Source organism: Stenella coeruleoalba (assembly GCF_951394435.1).
Source record: "Stenella coeruleoalba genome assembly, chromosome: 12".
Taxonomy (NCBI): Eukaryota; Metazoa; Chordata; class Mammalia; order Artiodactyla; family Delphinidae; genus Stenella; species Stenella coeruleoalba.
The window spans coordinates 59632883-59653571 of record NC_137158.1 but is presented as its reverse complement, the minus strand read 5'-3'; the positions used below and the strand labels follow the sequence as shown (position 1 = coordinate 59653571).

At 36.8% G+C, this 20689-nt stretch overlaps 1 protein-coding gene across 2 annotated transcripts in view; it reads left to right on the top strand.

Annotated features, from left to right (window-relative positions):
* The window catches only part of MED23 (mediator complex subunit 23), a 42559-nt gene that overhangs the window by 17905 nt on the left and 3965 nt on the right, over positions 1 to 20689 (top strand). For both annotated transcript variants that reach the window (XM_079939942.1, XM_079939943.1), the window contains 15 exons: positions 2250 to 2393; positions 4031 to 4176; positions 5128 to 5373; positions 6970 to 7112; positions 8256 to 8430; positions 9108 to 9271; positions 11773 to 11897; positions 12942 to 13147; positions 13236 to 13416; positions 14372 to 14542; positions 14982 to 15198; positions 17071 to 17307; positions 18287 to 18452; positions 19012 to 19084; positions 19903 to 20117. In XM_079939942.1, coding sequence (XP_079796068.1) covers positions 2250 to 2393; positions 4031 to 4176; positions 5128 to 5373; positions 6970 to 7112; positions 8256 to 8430; positions 9108 to 9271; positions 11773 to 11897; positions 12942 to 13147; positions 13236 to 13416; positions 14372 to 14542; positions 14982 to 15198; positions 17071 to 17307; positions 18287 to 18452; positions 19012 to 19084; positions 19903 to 20117 — 2609 coding nt within the window. The remainder of the gene's footprint in view (positions 1 to 2249; positions 2394 to 4030; positions 4177 to 5127; positions 5374 to 6969; positions 7113 to 8255; positions 8431 to 9107; positions 9272 to 11772; positions 11898 to 12941; positions 13148 to 13235; positions 13417 to 14371; positions 14543 to 14981; positions 15199 to 17070; positions 17308 to 18286; positions 18453 to 19011; positions 19085 to 19902; positions 20118 to 20689) is intronic.

Genomic DNA, 20689 nt, shown 5'->3' with positions numbered 1-20689 from the left:
AGAAAGCAGGAAGGTAAGGCCAGACATGGAGAACTTTATATGACCCTGTGTTTGTTCTGAGTTAAACTTACTTTGGGAAGCAAATGAGGAAGGGAATGACATCATCATATACAAGTTGGAAAAATTACTGCTAATGACCACATGTAGGAAGACAGTGATGTAGAGATGGATGGAGCCAAAATCAGAAGCAAAGAAATTAGTAAGGGAGCTGTCGCAGTGGTCCGGGTGAGAGATGCTGAAGACCTAAACCAGGACAGAGAGGAGGAGCCAGAAACCCGGTATGCTGGGAGGTGAATACGACTTGGTGACGATAGGTGACAGGGAGTAACAGGAATCTAGGATCACTCACTGGTTTCTGCTTAGACAGGTGAATGAAAGAGTAGAACAATGAATCCGAAACGGAATACGAGTGGAAGAGTAAGTTGTAGAAAGGGTTGGTTTTAGGCCTAAGGCTTTGGACACATTGAATGGGAATAAAATAGTGTTGTTGTATCTATAACATCTTAATAATCTAGATTATTTGGGGGAAATATTTTCATAAGAGTTGTTAAAATCCTTTCAACCGCCACTTCCCCACCACCCCAATCACCACCACTGGTTTCTGTTATAATCTACAGGAAACCAGTTGTGTTGGATAACCAGTCCTTGAGGAGTAAAAACAATAAATTTCATCCTTTTGGTATAATAAAGTACTCGTGTTTTGATGAAATATTTTTCGTAATATTCCAAAATTAAACTTGATTCTCATGCATACATTATCGACTTAATCATGTTTTAAAACATTTAATTTTTGATACGCATAGTTGTTTTGGAGGTCAGGGAGAAAACATAATATTAAAATAATTTAAAAGGCTTTGCTGGGTGTGCCTTGAGTGGAGAAAAAGTAATTAGTAAATGTAAAAGTTAGATGTTATAAATCACAGCAAGATCCTTTCTGACCCACCTACTAGAGAAATGGAAATAAAAACAAAAATAGACAAATGGGACCTAATGAAACTTCAAAGCTTTTGCACAGCAAAGGGAACCATAAACAAGACCAAAAGACAACCCTCAGAATGGGAGAAAATATTTGCAAATGAAGCAACTGACAAAGGATTAATCTCCAAAATGTATAAGCAGCTCATGCAGCTCAATAACAAAAAAACAACCCAATCCAAAAATGGGCAGAAGACCTAAATAGACATTTCTCCAAAGAAGATACACAGACTGCCAACAAACACATGAAAGAATGCTCAACATCATTAATCATTAGAGAAATGCAAATCAAAACTACAATGAGATATCATCTCACACCAGTCAGAATGGCCATCATCAAAAAATCTAGAAACAATAAATGCTGGAGAGGGTGTGGAAAAAGGGAACCCTCTTGCACTGTTGGTGGGAATGTAAATTGGTACAGCCACTATGGAGAACAGTATGGAGCTTCCTTAAAAAACTACAAATAGAACTACCATATGACCCAGCAATCCCACTACTGGGCATGTACCCTAAGAAAACCATAATTCAAAAAGAGTCATGTACCAAAATGTTCATTGCAGCTTTATTTACAATAGCCCAGAGATGGAAACAACCTAAGTGTCCATCATCGGATGAATGGATAAAGATGTGGCGCATATATACAATGGAATATTACTCAGCCATAAAAAGAATGAAATTGAGCTATTTGTAATGAGGTGGATAGACCCAGAGTCTGTCATACAGAGTGAAGTAAGTCAGAAAGAGAAAGACAAATACCGTATGCTAACACATATATATGGAATTTAAGAAAAAAAAATGTCGTGAAGAGCCTAGGGGTAAGACAGGAATAAAGACACAGACCTACTAGAGAATGGACTTGAGGATATAGGTAAGGGGAAGGGTAAGCTGTGACAAAGCGAGAGAGAGGCATGAACATATATACACTACCAAACGTAAGGTAGATAGCTAGTGGGAAGCAGCCGCATAGCTCAGGGAAATCAGCTCGGTGCTTTGTGACCGCCTGGAGGGGTGGGCTAGGGAGGGTGGGAGGGAGGGAGGCGCAAGAGGGAAGAGATATGGGAACATATGTATATGTATAACTGATTCACTTGGTTATAAAGCAGAAACTAACACACCATTGTAAAGCAATTATACTCCAATAAAGATGTTTAAAAAAAAAAGATGCTAACTTTCTGAGAACAAGGTTTCTCTCTCTTTCTTTTTTCTTTAAACTTTACTGTATCTGTTTCTTTAACTGGCTGTGTAGATTTGTATTTAAACATTTTTTACAGTTAGCAGGGCGAGGACTGATTAAAGGCAGAGATCATCTGATGTGGGTTCTCTTGCAATTCATTTCTGGAAGTATTCAGAAAAATGCACTAGCTGATTTTCTCCCTGTCATGAAGCTCTTTGACCTTCTGTACCCAGAAAAAGAAGTAAGTTTTACTAAATAGTTAACAATGTGATTAGAATTATGTCTAATTTATGTTTAAGGATTTTAGTGTGATTTTGTGAAAAGAGCACTGGACTTGAAAGCTGGAAACACGGTTCTTTTCCCAGTTTTTGTGATTGCTGTGATCATGGGATAGACATTCGGTTTTTCTTGACATTAGTTTACTCCTGTATAAAGTGACGAAATTGAACAAGATTATTTTTGAAGTTTATCTTAAATCACAGTTGAACATCTAGTATGACAAGCTCTTTCTCTACCTTCTAAACAGGGTTACAATTTTTAAAAGCATGAAACTGTTTTAATCTATACACAGTTGAATGACCACATAATATCAGTATCTGTTAATATGGTTTTTTGGTTGTTTGCCAATTGAGTGTGTCACACTAGTGTTTTATTATGTAAGGTATTTGAGTAAAATATGGTATATATTGATGATTGTCATTTTTTAGAAACATTTTATTATGGAAATTTTTAAATGCACAAAAAATGTAGAGTAAATAGAAAAAGACACTCCTGTCCCACCACCAAGAATTTTTTTTTTTTTGGCTGCATTGGGTCTTCATTGCTGTGTGTGGACTTCTCATTGCAGTGGCTTCTCTTTGCTGCAGAGCACAGGCTCTAGGTGCACAGGCTTCAATAGTTGCAGCACGCGAGCTTATTTGCTCTGCAGCATGTGGGATCTTCCCAGACCAGGGATCGAACCCATGTCCTCTGCAATGGCAGGTGGATTCTTAACCACTGTGCCACCAGGGAAGTCCAAGAAATATTCTTATTTCATCTTCTTTCCTCATCTTTTTGATTAATGCCGATGATTTTAAAGCAAATTCCAGACATCCGTGTCATTTCACCCATCAATAAACAATATGTTTTATGTTACTCATTTAGATTGCATGTCTCTTATATGTTCTTGGAAAGCATATATGTGACTTTTAGAAACTCTGTATTCATATTTATCACACTCAGTAAGATAATGATGTGATTAATTTTTTTCATAATGATGTGTTTAATTTTTAAAGAATAAAACTTTTTTTAATAAATTTATTTGATTATTTATTTTTGGCTTCATTGGGTCTTCATTGCTGCACGCGGGCTTTCTCTAGTTGTGGCGAGCGGGGGCTCCACTTCGTTGCAGTGCGCAGGCTTCTCGTTGCGGTGGCTTCTCTTGCTGTGGAGCACGGGCTCTAGGCATGCGGGCTTCAGTAGTTGTGTCTCGCGGTCTCTAGAGTGCAGGCTCAGTAGTTGTGGCACACGGGCTTAGTTGCTCCGTGGCATGTGGGTTCTTGCTGGACCAGGGCTCGAACCCGGGTCTCCTGCACTGGCAGGCAGATTCTTAACCACTGCGCCACCAGGGGCGTCCAAGAATAAAAATTTAATGATTATGAATGCTTTGTGGCAGTAGGAAAAGCTTGACTAAGCACCTGTGGATTTCAGTTATTTTCTTGGCAAGTAAAAACAATCTTGTAGTAGTTTCAATATTTGATAGCTGTTAGATCTTCTGATTTGTGTTATTGAACAAAGGACAGTTGGAGCTAAATTATGAGATACAGCAGAAATGGATTACTAAAATATATATAATTAGTTAATTCTACTCTTTCTTATATTTAATTTGTTCTTTTCTAGTTTATCCCAGTTCCTGACATTAACAAACCCCAGTCAACTCATGCCTTTGCAATGACCTGCATTTGGATTCACCTCAATAGAAAAGCCCAAAATGACAACTCCAAGCTACAGATTCCAATACCTCATTCCCTAAAGCTTCACCATGAGTAAGTTGTTTGTAGCTTGACAGTTCATTTTTTTTAATTTAATAAATAGTGGGTTGTAGACTAATATTGGTCTCAGTATTTATGTGAAGTATGGAAATCTTCCCACATCCACTAGAGGTAAGGGTAAATATTTAATGTGTACGTTATAGCTAAGGGAACCTGATCAGTTGCAGCAGAAAGCAACTAGAAGATTAACCAAGCCTGTTTATATGTATGTGGAGATATTTTTTTTTTTTTTTAATTTTCAGGTCTACGCTTTTACATGTTTTACCTTAGTTAAAATACTTAATTTCCAAAACTATGTGAAAATGTTTCAAAATTGTTTAAGTACTTGGAACTTGAGCATGACCTGACTGGGATATCTTTCACTCCCTGGGCTGCCAGGATTGCTTGAGCTGATCTGGCTGGCATGCTCCCTTACATCATTTCCAAAGCTGCGATTACTCAAAGAAGATGCCCTCTTTTAGATAGGACTGGGCTTCCATCAAGGGTGTTAGGAATAGCTGAACTTCTGAAAAGGACTGTCAGGTCTCTTCATAGGAGACTGTAGGGTAGTCAGACTTCACATTTCATTTGGCTTTCATTTTATGAGGTAACCCTTAACCATTTTTTCTTAGTGACATCCGTAATGAAGGTATATTATTGTACTTAAGCAAATAGATAAGTAGAAGACTAGTTCATGAATCTGTGAGTTATTTCTTCATTATCTGAATCTTTGTACAGTATATATAGTACATACTTAACAACCATTCAGTGTTCACTTATCATTACATTCTTTCTGAAATGCTTCTTAGTCTTTTATATGTGTTAACACTATGTTTTGGGCAGAAACTATAATACCTATAGGAATAAATAGATAGTTGCATGAAATTAAACTTTTTTAGAAATGCAAATTACCTTTCTAGAAATTATTTGCATTTTTTTTCTGTTGAATGGAACTTGAAATTTTAGGTTCCTACAGCAGAGTCTTAGAAATAAAAGTTTACAGATGAATGACTATAAGATCGCCCTGCTGTGTAATGCATACTCTACAAATTCAGAATGTTTTACATTACCCATGGGAGCTCTGGTAGAAACTATTTATGGAAATGGAATTATGAGGATACCTCTTCCTGGAACGAGCTGTTTGGCTTCAGGATCTATTACTCCCTTACCAATGAACCTCCTGGATTCACTGACAGTTCATGCCAAAATGAGGTATGTTCTTTCTTATTTATTTCGTCCTATGCCAGGGAATTGATATCAGCGCAGCAAAGACTTGATTTCATGATTATGTGTGTATATTTTATGGCCAGGTATATTTTAAAAAACCTTTAGGTTTATTTTATTACAAAAATGGTATTGTTTATTATAGGAATTCTAGAATATACAAATAAACCCAAAGAAAATGAAAATAATTGCTATAATCCCTCCGTAAGAAATAAGCATTGTAAAATTATATTTATATATATGTTTTGAGTCTTTTTTCTATGTATAAATATATGAATTTATAGTGGGTATTTTTGTTTTTTCAAAATGTGTTCTTAACTACAGTACTATTTTATAACCACCTTTTTCTCATATAATCTATTACACACCTGTTTTTTGGTTTTTTTTTTTAATTAAACATGTTTTTAGTCTAGTGCTCTTCAGGAACATCTGTTTTAATTGCTACAAAGAAGTCTTTTGTGTGTCTATGTATGATTCTTCAGTCAGTTCCACGTAGTTGGATACTGAGATTGCAGTGTCTCAGGGTTATAAAGATGGCTATGAAGATTATCTTTCTGGCTGTCTTTGCACCTATCCATAATTCCATTTTTATCAAATAATTTGCTGGAAGTAGAATTGCTGAGTCCAGGGATGCAAAAACTGTAATATCTTTCCTATGTTGACTGTACATAAGAGTGCTTTTAGAATTGACATTTATGGTTTCTAAAAGACAGAAAGGGCTGTGTTGGGTGTGATTCTAGAACCTCAAGTGCCCACAGGAGCCAAGCTGATAATGTAAGTGAGCGATGCCTGCCTGGGGCTGCGTGAAGGCGAGTCAGGTAATAGTGTGCACGGAAGCCTGCGTGTATAGAGGGGTTGAGGCTGACTGGAGCGGGAGGGGCTCAACTTAATGGTGCTGCCACTTGTGCTAATTTCTGCAATGTAAGAATGAACATTAGTGTATCTAGTTCTTGTTTTTTTTGGAAAGGGCTTTTATTTCTAGACTCTCAACCATTAAGTGTTGGCTCAAACTTCAAACACTGCCTAGGTCAAAGAGAATGTATGTGTGGACCTCCAGGTGGGGGGTCATTGATTCTAGAAAAAACATGCTCTTTTTCAAATGGTTAACATTGTGCTAGAATTATACAAGCGCTTTACTGGCATATGTGACAAAATTGAGGAAAGTCCCTTTAGTACCTAATATTTGGGTCTTACCAGTGATTTGTTAAGTAATTCTGTAACAAAAGTTAATTTCTTAAATGGTTTTAGTTACATATTTGAAAAAGAAACAGCCTAAAACCATTCGAGCATGTACCCAGATTTTGAGTTGGGTACATGAGTTGTACCCAAATTTTGCTTTTCCGTGAGCAGAGAGATCCTGAGGCACATTGAAAGCAGCGTGGAAACCAGAATTAGTCTCAGGTTGTACAGTGCGTCACTACCATGTGTCCTGTACAACCTAAATGATTAAAACAGAGCTGATTCATTTCATATATTTAAGTTCAGATTTATACCAAGTTCTCAATAAGTAGAATAATTCCTGTGTTTATGTCAAAAGTAATGAATTTTTATTTTCTTTTATTTTAATATGTTGTTTCTCCTCAGCCTCATCCACAGCATTGCTACCAGAGTGATAAAACTTGCTCATGCAAAGTCCAGTGTGGCCTTGGCTCCAGCCCTAGTGGAAACATACAGCCGTTTATTGGTCTATATGGAAATAGAGTCTTTGGGCATCAAAGGATTTATCAGTAAGACAGGACTTTCTGGTGTTTTTAACCATTAACGCTTCCATTCATTCAACGTATACTTTTCTAGTTGCTAGGGATATAGCAGTGTACAGAAATCACTGCCATCGTAGAGATTACCTGCTAAATGAGGAAGACAGACAAAAAATGTAAATAATCGAAATATGGAATATGTCAGGTGATAAACCTCACAGAGAAAAATAAAACAAAAAAGAGGGATAGACCCTCACAGAGGGTCAAGGGAGTGGGATGCATGTTTTAAAGTAAAGTTATGGTTAAGAAAGGGGGGCGTGTAATTGTGCTAGGTGCTTGGGATGCAGTGAGCAGGACAGACATGATGCCTGTACTCATATAAAAACCAGCGGTCCCATTTGCCTCTCTTTCTGGTTTGCCCGGGGCAGCAATGAGTACCAAGTCTGACTGGCAATAGGCAGGGGGTGTTCCTGCATTGCAGAAGACATTGTACGACGTCTGTTGGTTGTTATGCAGTTCTAAATAATATATATTTTCTACTATGGAAGTGTTTTTCTGATTTGAGGTAATTTTAACTTTTTATTAATACAGTATCATTTTAACCATGGTTACTCTTTTTTCCAGATAATTGAAAGTCAAATTAAACTTTATTAGCAGGGAGGAGGGGGTGTGATGCAATTTGTGTATTAGAAAGTGATCCTCATGCTTCAAAAGGTTGGGAACAGTAACGTTATGAAAGTAATTTAAAAGATAACTAAATAAAAATAAAGAAGTGAGGAAGGTTAGAGTAATTTTTTTCCATATCCTCGCTCTTATTTTACCTTTCCAGATGAACTTGAGTACCATTTGTCAAATGCCAGAAAAAAAAAAGCAAAGTTGGTATTGTTGGGTTGGCCAGAAAGTTCGTTTTGTAACAGAAAAACTCGAACGAACTTTTTGGCCAACCCAAAAATTAGGATCTGGATTTTCTTCCTTAAAATTAAAGTACAAATTATGGAGAAAATTTGGAAAATATATGAGTATATATGTGTGCATGTGTATCTGTATGTTTGTATGTGTGTGTGTTCATGATCAGAGTCTTTGCATGGATTTTATTCAGTGTGACTTTTCTTCAGGTATCTTTTAATACATAGCTGTTACTGACTGGTGCCTTCAACTGTCTTGTTCCTCAAGGTCAGCTTTTGCCAACTGTTTTCAAGTCTCATGCCTGGGGGATCTTGCACACGCTTCTTGAGATGTTCAGCTACCGGATGCACCACATTCAGCCTCATTACAGAGTTCAGCTCCTGAGTCATCTTCATACTTTGGCTGCAGTTGCACAAACCAACCAGAACCAGCTCCACCTCTGGTGAGCTCATTGGAGACTGTCTTTCCTTGGATTTATTAGAAACTTTGTTGGAGATGGGGAACTTAATCCATTACCTTACAGTATTTTTATTCACTGTCATAAAACTCCAGGGCTTCTGGAGTGTTTTCTTTCCAGTATAGAAGAAGTAGAGTCCAGCGTTTTTAAATAGAAACCTAGTAAGATAGTTGAATTTTTGCCTAGGGATCTTTGGACTGAGAACAAGTACTTCCAAGACCTTTGACATTGTATTCTAAGCCCTTTAGAATACTGGATTCAAATATACTTCAGATTATGGTTAAAGTATCACGTCATTTTGATTTTCTCTAAGTGAAAATACATTTCAAATTTTAAAGGATGTACTTTTTGAAATGCTGTGCATCCGGGTGAAATTTTTTAGTCCTGCAGGCTACAAGCTATCTTTTTCAAATGTGTAAAAATGTCAGTTGGTTTTTGCTGTAAAATTTGGCACCTCGGGCTTTTAAAACAAATTAAGCAAAGCTCATTCCCACACAAAAGACGAGTTCATTTGTCTGTTTGTTTTTAACCAAAGAAGGGAAATTTATAGTTTGCATGTTTTCCCGTTGTGATTAACCTAGAATTAGATTTAATTCTGTAGTTCTGAGATGTTATCTGCAGCTTAATCTTTTAATGATTGTTTTTGTTCTCCCACTTTTCAGTGTTGAGAGCACTGCACTCAGGCTTATAACAGCATTAGGTAGCTCGGAGGTACAGCCACAGTTTACACGCTTCCTTAGCGATCCCAAAACGGTGCTTTCAGCGGAATCTGAAGAACTGAACCGCGCCTTGATATTGACCTTAGCTAGAGCAACTCACGTAACAGGTACAGTGAATATGCAGCCACTACCAACAGACACAGATGAGTCAGAGTGTGCTGTGTCCCTCTTGACTACTAAGGGGCAGGGGGGAGGGTAACCTACTGAGAAGATTCTTCTCACTTGTTTCCAAAAAACCAGTTGTTTTGATGTCTTCACCATTTCAGTAATTAATGTAAATTCTTCTCTGTGTACTACCATTTTAACTAGGTTGAACATCAGTTTTTGGTCATCTAACATCATTTTAAAGTCATGGTTCCTGAGCTTTTTGGTCTCAGGACCACTTTATACTCTTAAAAAATAATAATAATAATTGAAATTCCCAAAGATTTTCTGTTACATGGATTACATATACGATATTTACTTTGTCAGATATTAAAGTAGGAGTTTTTTAAATATTTGATTTATTTTAAAATAACAGTAATAAACCTATTGCATGTTAACATACATGATGTAATTTTTATGAAAAATAAACCCTGTTGTCTCCAAAACAAAACTTTAGTGAGAAGTACCATTGTTTTACATGTTTTGCATCTTTCTTTCTTTTTTTTATAGAGCTGCTTTTATTTATTTGTTTGTTTGTTTATTTTTGGCTGCATTGGGTCTTTGTTGCTGTGTGCGGGCTTTCTCTAGTTGTGGTGAGCAGGGACTACTCTTCGTTGCAGTGCGCGGCCCTCATTGTGGTGGCTTCCCGTTGCGGAGCAGACTCCAGGCGCACTGGGCTTCAGTAGTTGTGGCATGTGGGCTCATTAGTTGCGGCTCGTGGGTTCTAGAGCACAGGCTCAGTAGTTGTGGCACACGGGCTTAGTTGCTGTGTGGCATGTGGGATCCTTCCAGACCAGGGCTCAAACCCATGTCCCCTGCATTGGCAGGCAGATGCTTAACCAGTGTGCCACAAGGGAAGCCCTTTGCATCTTTCTTTAATGTCTGATGTAAAGGAACATTGCTGGATTCTCTTATTTGCTTCTACATCTCATCTATTGCAAGTGTTATTTTAGTAGAAGTAAGTAAAAAGGAAATGGCCTCACACAGGTAGGAGATGGAAAGGGGAAGAGTATTTTAATAGCATTTTCAGCTAATTATGAATATTGTTTGATGTCACACAAAATTGAAAAATTGATAGTTTCTTAAATGGAGTACAAAGTCCTATCAGTGAACTCTTCGTACTCTGTTACCTTATAACCCACTGGTCTATTTTGTACATTTAATGGATTTTGTGTTCATGCATATTTTGTAAATTCATGAATTGTTTTTTTAGAAAACATTGGTTTGCTGAGTTCTGTAGATAGAGCTTGTAAATGTTGACACATTTCATTATGTAGTATAAGAAAATTACATTTTTTAATCTCACTACAGATTTCATTAGAAAAATTCTTTAAGTTTTGGAAAACTATTAGGCTTGTGGTAGTGTATATAAGTTTTCCAAAATTCTAATTTTCACTTGAAAGGTCAAATTTTATCATTGGTAAAAGATGCAGTCATTTGTTCTTCTTGAAGTGACAGACTCCCTTTGTTAATTTTCAAGAAAATGTCTGCCTAACGCCCAAATCCAGAAAACTATATGTTCTTTCAAGTAAAATTGGAATTCCATTGAAAAAAAAGAACTAATTTGACCCAGTACTCAATCGCACAAGTATTTTTCCTCAAGATACCCATCATACTTTGGTGTGTAGGTGGAACACCTTATGCGTACTTCCATTTTATCACACAGAATATTACAAATAGATGTACTTAAGGGCTGAGATACAATCTTTTTTACTACGTTATCAAGGATATTCTTAAGTGAAATGGCACTTTTTTTTTTCCTGCTAAGAGTGTTTTGTGGTGAAGATTACAGTGGCTGTTAGTATTGTTTGGTGCCACTGTTTGATTTGTTCTGAGGGCCAGCAGTGTTACCCACCATTGCTTTTGTGCCATCAGTGCACATTTCAACACAGTAAAATGGCCAATGATATCTTAGTATTATTATTATTTCAATAGCATTGACCTCATCGAATCCTTGAAAGGATACTGGGGACCCACAGAGTCTACAGACCACACTTTGAGAATGGCTATTTTAAAGAAATAGTTATTGAATTTAGCAACCTCAAATACCTTTCTGTAAACTGTCTTATTTTACCTAAATAAACCTCTTTGGTTTAGAGAGTTATAGTCTATAGCTGTTTCAACCACCAGAAGAGATATGTGGTACTTTATTAATTCTATTTCCTTGGCTCAGTAAAGTGCTAATACCTCATTGTCAGAGTGAACTAAATGAGCCGTCGTGATGGGCCTGTACCAATCTTTTATCATTGGTGCTCTGTAATTAAAAAAAAAAAAGATACCAAATGTCTTTTGTCTTCTTTTCACTAGTTATGTTCACATTTACCGACGTGATTACTAGTTAAGTAGTGAATGCACTGCAGTGAAATTCTCTGAGTGTACATACTTGTGACTTCTCTGTGAAATCCTTTATGAATTGTGGCCATGATCTTTTATATCTGGGTTACATTTGTTTGCTTGTGTTTAGATTTTTTTACAGGCTCTGATTCAATTCAGGGAACTTGGTGTAAAGACATCCTTCAGACCATCATGAGTTTTACTCCTCATAATTGGGCTTCACACACCCTTAGTTGTTTTCCAGGCCCACTGCAGGTAATTTCATCTTGAATTATATATTGAGTCTACAGTATATGAAATCATTCTTCCCATTTACTGTGTTATTCTAGAGAGTTTTGATGATACCCAGAGAAAATTAGCTTTTATTTCTTTTTTTTGTAAATCCTTGCTATTACTTCCAAAATCTCTTGAGTTTTTTCCTTGTCTTATTATAGGACTGGATATGTTTCTAAAAATTTAATTGTTATGGCTTCATCTTACTAGTGAACAGTTTTAGAATCTTGTGAGATTTAACACATTAACTGAAAAATTCTCATAGAACAGCAATGGGGAGAAATACAGTGTAATGGAGCTTCACAGAATACACATCATGTACATTTGACTGATTTTTTAAAATCACACAAAGAGAAAACTATAAACTTGGCTTTTATAATATGGAGAAAGGAAAACCTCATCTGTCTTCCACTTCGCAGAGAAAATTTTAGGCATAATGAACATCTGTTTTCTGTAACTTTTAATAGGGCTGGAACGGTAGGTCTTTTCAAACTTATCAGAATCACCTGGAGGGCTTGTTTAGCTAAAGATTGCTGGACCCCAGCTGCGGAGCTCCTGATTCAGTAGGTCTGGGATAAGGCCTGAGAATTTGCGTTTCTTACAGGTCCCAGGTAACACTGATACGGATGGTCTGGGGACCATACTCTGAGAATCACTCGGCTAGTGTAATGGATTTTCCTTATAGATATACTAAGATATGTAACCAAAGAGTACTTAAATTTCTTTTTCTTTTCCTTTTTTTTTTTCCAAAGATGAGCAGAAGTATCAACAGATGATTGAAGAAAGTTTGAAATTCAGGCTTGCTTGGAATTTCTGTTTAGAAAATCTAGGAAAGAAATCTTACAGATAATCCAATCAAGCCTTTGTATTTTCCCAGTATAGAAATTCAGGCCTTGATTACTGAGCTGCTTGAGGTGACCTGGAATTTATTAGTGTTAGAGTCAAGCCTGGAGCTGGTTTCTTGACTCTGTAGCCATAGCCCTTTTTACTACAACCATTGAAATAAACTTCTGTTCTTCCTTGTAGGCATTCTTTAAACAAAATAATGTACCTCAGGAAAGCCGTTTTAATCTGAAAAAAAACGTGGAGGAGGAGTATAGGAAGTGGAAGTCAATGACGAATGAAAATGACATCATTACCCACTTTTCTGCACAACGCTCTCCTCCTCTCTTCCTTTGTCTTCTCTGGAAAATGCTCCTGGAAACAGATCATATTAATCAGATTGGCTATAGGTAAGCCAGAAACCTGGATCTGCATTCCATTTGGCAATCCATTATACCCTACAGCAATGCAATTTATGTTTTACTCTCTGCTTTCCAGAGTGTTAGAGAGAATTGGAGCTAGGGCCTTGGTAGTCCATGTGAGAACATTTGCAGATTTCCTGGTATATGAGTTCTCTACATCAGCTGGGGGTCAGCAACTCAACAAATGCATTGAAATTCTTAATGACATGGTATGGAAGTACAACATCGTTACATTGGACAGATTAATTCTCTGCCTGGTAAGAATACATTTACTTAAGAACAGATTTCTAAGCAGTCCCATTCTCTTTTGGATCGATGTGTATGGCTAATGGATCTTGTGCTGATCTGTTCTGTGTTGTTTCTAAGGATTTAATAAATTTATACTGTAAAACAAATATTGCTATCAATTCCCTAAGGAACTAGAGATTCCCCAATTTCTTCATTCATTCAGTAAGCATGTACTGAATATCTACTGTGTCATATGCACAGAAGGTATAGAAGTAAATAAGACAGATGTGGTCCTGGCCTTGTAATGCCCTGAGTTGATTCTCAAAGGCTCCTACTAGAGGCAGGAAGTAGTAAAAGGTCACTGAATCTTTTTTCAGTACTTACAACCATTTCTGTACACTTTGGTAGCCATAGTCATAACTGAGTGTTTCTTATAGCCACCCAGTGTTCCCCAAGCAGTTTTTTCTCCTGATTTTGATGTCTATTTCAGGCCAAATTTTAAGAAAAATCACTGAACCAGGCTGGACAATGCTACATTTTTTTTTAATACTATAGTGGTGATATTTAGGGAGCTTAAGTGGTTAACATTTACCTCTTAGCTGTAGAGCATAGATATAAAGATGGTTATAGTCTAGTAAGGGACATAAGGTAAGTTTATAAATCAGTAAAATAAAAGGATAAGTTAGAGGTGTAGGGAAAATATTGCCAGACAACAATGAGAGATTACATCTACCTAGGTGGTGGATCTTAAAAGGTAGGTTAAATTTCAAAAAATAAAGATGGACATTCTAGGTGAGAGCCAAAAATAGGCAAGAAAGGGTCAGATATGTTGGAGGAATGCTGAACAGTTGTTTTGGGGTAGACTAGACATATAATGAAATTCTAATAATCGTGAGTTTTACTGTTTTCAAATTTAGACTCTTTAGAGCCATGCTTTCGCACAGGTTGGGCATTTTCATTTAATTTTTCTGTTCTTCTCCAAAGGCCATGCGTAGTCATGAAGGGAATGAAGCCCAGGTTTGTTACTTCATAATTCAGTTGCTGTTGCTCAAACCAAATGATTTTAGAAATCGAGTAAGTGACTTTGTGAAGGAAAATTCCCCAGAACACTGGCTACAGAATGACTGGCACACCAAGCACATGAATTATCACAAGGTACTAATTAAAATTAGTGCTTCAGTTAATCCCTTTTAAGGCCAAACTTTAGGTATTTGGCTAATTGACTTGGCTGTTTTCTCTGCAGCTCTGCTCTTTTCTCTCTGGTCTGTATAGAAGTGAATTAGCTCCCTAAACTTTCTCAAGGTTCTAGAGTATCTCTAATGTTAAGAATAAATTGAAACTACAGTTTTAGTAGACATGGGTACTTACAATACAAAATGAAAAGCGTTATTACCAATCCTTTCATATGTAAATCTCTTTTGGTATATCTTTGGGATAATAGAGATTTTTGGTGAGTAAAGGACTCTAGATTTCATTGCATTGCAGGAACAAACACAGTTTCATACTCTTCGAAAAATGACAGGTTTATTTAGCTCCTTTTTTAAGAAAATTACAAAAGATCCCATAAACATTTACCATTTCCTCACTTCCACAGAAATACCCGGAGAAGCTCTATTTTGAGGGCCTGGCAGAGCAGGTCGATCCTCCTGTGCCGATCCAGTCTCCGTATCTACCCATCTATTTTGGAAATGTGTGTCTCCGTTTCCTTCCAGTATTTGATATAGTAATCCACAGATTTTTAGAGTTGCTCCCAGTATCCAAGTCATTGGAGACTCTACTAGATCACCTGGGAGGCTTATATAAATTTCATGGTGAGCTTTTTCAAATTTTAATTCCATCTAATAGCTCTATAGACAAAACTAAACTGGGCATGACCATTTGGGTAATAGTAGTTCTAAAGGTTTTATTTTAATAATTTTTAATAAAAATGTTTTTGAGGGGCAGTGCTATGTGATGATGCCATGAAGTATAAAATAGAAAACATAAAAATATCAATAGTTAAATCATAGCCAAAAAAAAAGTAATATACTAGAGATCCCTTATTTTATATATTGTGTGATTAATTACCAAATCAGTATAGGAGGGAAGTATGAGTTCAGAACAGACTAATGTTACTATGAGCTAAACAGATCTTGGCAGGCTTCTTGGATGGATAGTGTTTGAACTATGATGTATGTGATTTGTATAAAGAGAAAGGAGAAGAGAGCATGATAAGCAGAAAGAATCCTTTGGAAAAATCATGGAGGTGTTAAAAAACAAGGCATTTTGAAAACAGTGGGCTAAATTGTACCTGGTGGTAGATCACCGTAAATGCCAGGCTGAGAAGTTAGGATTTTATAACCTGCAGATATTCAAGAGGTAACTAGAAGTTACTGAGTAAAGTCATGGTATGGAAAGCATTCTTTTAGAAAGGTAGGTCCAGTTCTAGCCGCAGCATGTCTTGGAAGGAGGAAGCCATTTCCAAGACTTATGTCAAGACGTTCAGGTGTATGATTAGCATCTAAACAAGTATGGTGGCATTGAAAATGAGAAAGAAGGGACAGATAGTCAAGGAAGTAGGAATTGGGCTTGATTGACCAGTTATGGGGAAAATATCAAAAGAAAGGAATCGAGGACAACTCTAAAGCTTTGAGCCTGGTAACTGGAGCATGGTGAGGTCAGTGACAGAGCGCAGAAGTCCTGGAGCAGCCACTGTGGGGACAGGGCGTATTTATCTGGGGGCAGTTTTTCTTAGTCCTTGATCTGTCTCCCTTCAAAGCAGAAGTCTGAATTGCGTTTTAGCACTGCAGAGTAGGTATGAAGTTCAAGGGAGCATTCCTTTAAAAATGCTTTTCTTGGGGCTTCCCTGGTGGTGCAGTGGTTGAGAGTCCGCTTGCCGATGCAGGGGACACGGGTTCGTGCCCCGGTCCGGGAAGTTCCCACATGCCGCGGAGCGGCTGGGCCCGTGAGCCATGGCCGCTGAGCCTGCGCGTCCGGAGCCTGTGCTCCACAACGGGAGAGGCCACAACAGTGAGAGGCCCGCGTACCACAAAAAAAAAAAAAAAAATGCTTTTCTTCTGTATTGGGTAATGTATGCACATGATGCAGTGAAAAGTAGTTAGTCCCATCCCTATCCTCCAGCTAGGCAGTTTCTTTCCCTGTTGGCAATCACTATTACCAATTTCCTGTGTATCCTACCTTAAATACTCTGGAGTTGGTAGTTTATTTTTCTTCACAAATATTATGTAATATACACATTGTTCTGCACCTTATTTTTTTTAACCTTTATAATGTATTAGGGTTGATTATTTTGTATCAGTACGTACAAAGCTGCTTCATACACGCCATAATTGACCTAACCAGTCCCCTGTTTTTCACCATTTACACTGTTCTAATCTTTTGCTAGTATAAACAGGGCTGCAGCAACATTGCTTACACATAAGTCATTTTTGCAGGATAAATTTCCAGGACTGGAATTGCTATGTCAGAATGTGATGAATATCCTTCAGTATAAGCTGTGTATATTGTTAGAAGCCTTCTGCGTTGTCCTAGAATAAAAATATTCATTGTATGCAATTGCCCAACATGTGAAATCGTTTTATAACCTTCTGAGCTGTTTTTTGGTAATCTTGAAAATGAGGATTAGTTTTTCACAGTTGTCAGTAACCAGGTAACATTGTAATGATCTGTTTTCTATTTGGCAGATCGTCCAGTGACCTATTTGTATAACACTCTGCACTATTATGAAATGCACCTGAGAAATCGCGAAAGTCTCAAACGAAAACTTGTCCATGCAATCATTGGGTCGCTCAAGGATAATCGACCACAGGGCTGGTGTCTAAGTGACACTTACCTGAAATGCGCTATGAATGCACGAGAAGACAATCCCTGGGTCCCAGATGACTCCTACTATTGCAAATTGATTGGCAGACTAGTAGATAATATCCTTTTTACTGTGATTTTTCCAGACACTTCAGAAATAACTATATGTTGATTTGTGTGAACATGTATTGTCTTTAAATATTCCAAGATTTTGATATATTCTAGGATTTCAATTTTTTAAGATCATTTTATTTGAAATGTTTTGAAGGTTTTGAAATCTTAAATTAGCAGCATTATGCCAGATAGGCAGAAATTTACTCCATTAAAATTTATATTTCAAAAAAGACTTTAGAGAAAAAATCTGTTTTAAAGAAAAAAAATCCTATTCCTAAATAAATGTACCATGTGTTATAGAACATACATCTTGTTTGCCACTGGAGAACATAGAATTTTGTTGCTTTAAATAAATCCCTGAATGTTTTTTAAAACATTAATAGATAACAATAAAACCTTATTTTTTTCTTTTTTTAGTGAAAGAGATTCTATATTGGTATTTTTATTTCTTCACTTTTATGTTGTTTTAAATTATTAGCACACTGTGCTTAATATGTCTATACACCATGCCACTATTTACTAGATAGAGCAATTTTACATAAATGGGCATGATTTCTTTTCGTATGCAAGGAATTATTTCCTGAAGTAAAAGAATTACTCATGAGAAAGTAATGTTCTTATTAACTTTCCTATAACTATTAAAAGAAAATAGGTTGATAAAGCCTACAGATACCTTGGTTGCATCTATAGCTATCATGTCACAATTACAAGAGCCCACTTATATAAGACCAATTGTTTATACCTGTGGTTGACCACATGGTTGCTATCAGTACACTTCGGTCATGTCAAATTTATTTGTATTTGGTTTGTATTGTTTGCCTCTTAAGCTCTCCAATAAATCACTTCTTGAGGCCTCATAATCAGGTGAATTGGTAATCGAATGAGATGTTTACATGTGAAACATTTGAAAACTGTGAAGCATTATACAAATGTGAGCCTTTAATCTCAAAATAATCAAATAGTTATTGCTTTAATCATCTGCACCAATGGCTGGCAAATCTCCTGGTCCATTCCCAAACTGTGACTGGAGATTCAATGAGTTTCCCAACCCCGCTGCCCACGCACTGCATGTTACTTGTGTGGAGCTCATGGCCTTGGCTGTTTCAGGCCAAGATGTTGGAAATGCTCTTCTAAATGTTGTCCTGAAAAGGTGTGTATCCTGTTTCCTGCAGTAAGATTCATTGTTTATTTGTAGAGAATGATATTTTATTTGGAGCTGTGTGACAAACCTGTTGTCCCAAGGCCAATGCACGTTGAATAGTGGCTGTCTTTTGGGTCCAGATCTTGGCTTTGTAATACAGATGAAATGGAATGAGCCCTGAACAGGGTCAGAAGACCTGGGTTTGTTCCCACTTCTACTCTTTATTAGCTGTTTGACATTTAATTTAGGAATAATGTTAACTTCTCACTAAAGATAGTCTTTCAAGATTCCCTTCTTAAAGACCAACGTAAAGTAGGGGATAATGATTGGAGAAGAAGTATACATAAGTGAAATAGTCTTTTAGCTCAGCAACCATTGTTAAAGGAGACGACCAAAAAAAGAAGAAAAGCCTTATTTAGCTTTTGTTTATATTTTGACTCGCTAAAAATCCATTGTAGTTTTATTGAAATAGGTCAGTTGTCACCCCCCAAATGATATATGTTCTCAAAATAAGATCCATTGTCACTTTTATAATTTCACTCTTTTATTCTTTCTTCCCCACTAATAGTCAGCCTTTAGTGCCAAGAGAGAACATTACAGCATGGATGAATGCAATTGGATTGATCATCACTGCCCTGCCAGTGAGTTAATCATTGTGATTTGTATAAGCTTGTCATGCAGTTAATGAAATGTTTCATATTTTTTAAGCTTTCACGTTGTTATTGCTTCAGAAATCTACAGTGACTATTTTGTTTGCATTTTGCATCAGATCTAAATAAATCTACCTGACTTATGGGTCCCTGCATCTCTGGTCCCACCTTACCTATCCAGCCTTAGTTTTCCCATTAAAATCTGATCTACTTTCAACCCCCATAACATGTTATGTATCTAGAGCCTTTGCTCCTGCAATAATGCTTGTTGAGACATGTTTCAGGTACTTCTGCCATGTAAGAGAATATATCAGAACCTTATTCCTTCCGTCACCTTCTCTAAAGCTTACTCATTCTCTGCTGGCTTAGGGCTTGCTTCTTCAGTGAAGTCTTCCATGACTTCTCCGCCCATGTGAAGTCTCCCTCTGTGACCTCCACACGTGTCTAGTCAGCACCACACAGTTGTCTGACATCTTTGAATGTCAGTAATATTGTCTGAACCTGAGCTTTCCACACTTGTTTTTTTCTTTTCCACACTTGTTTTTTATGCACCTTTATGAATCACTTTTTCCTTACACTCTTCCAAAATATATATACACACACACATAGTTATGAATTACAAATGTGTACCAGTGTTATCCGTATAATAAACATAGGCAAAGTCAATTTACCATGTAGTAAATATCAGATACTAAATGAACTGGACATGAGAAAGTGCTATTATTTTAAGCTTTGGAGTAGAATACTGGATATGGGGTGGAATACTGGGTAAATGCTATTTTTCACGAGGCTTTCTCCTGGTTTTAAAGGAGCCGTATTGGATCGTCCTTCATGATCGAATTGTGAGTGTTATCAGCAGTCCCAGCCTGACGTCTGAGACGGAGTGGGTCGGCTATCCTTTCCGCCTCTTTGATTTCACTGCTTGTCATCAGTCCTACTCTGAGATGAGCTGCAGCTACACGTTAGCTCTGGCACATGCGGTGTGGCACCATTCTAGCATCGGGCAACTTTCTCTCATTCCCAAGTAGGTATTATGATTTCTTAAAGACATTTGATTTATCATTTTGTTTTTGTTTTTTAATCTCATTTATGCATGAGGTATATATCTCATTCAATAGAACAACCTAGAAGTAGAAGTCTTAAGTAGATTCTAGGTATCAGGAAGCCTCCTTTATTTCGGAATTGTTTGAATGAAATTAATTTGTATGTACAAGTAACAATCTGGTATCTTGTTTTCCATTACGATTTTGGGAGGCTTAGTCAAATGCATTCTTTTTCCAGAATATATCCCCAAAGTTGGCTTTGGAACTGCATAACTAATATTAGGCTATCTTCTGATTTTTTTTTTTTGACTGTATAATTGGTATTAATTAGATTCATGTTTCTTGAGAATGGCCTTTATATTAGGTTGGTTATTCTCTTTTTATTTCAAATAATTCTCATTCTGTCATTCAGTAATTTTACTATTAGGAATGACTTCTAAATCTGAAGTAATTTATTTCAATAATCAAATGAAAATAAGGGCCAGTGAGAGATGTGAGATTAATTTAAAATGTTACCAAAATTAAAGGAAACGTTTTTAAGAAGATTACAAAT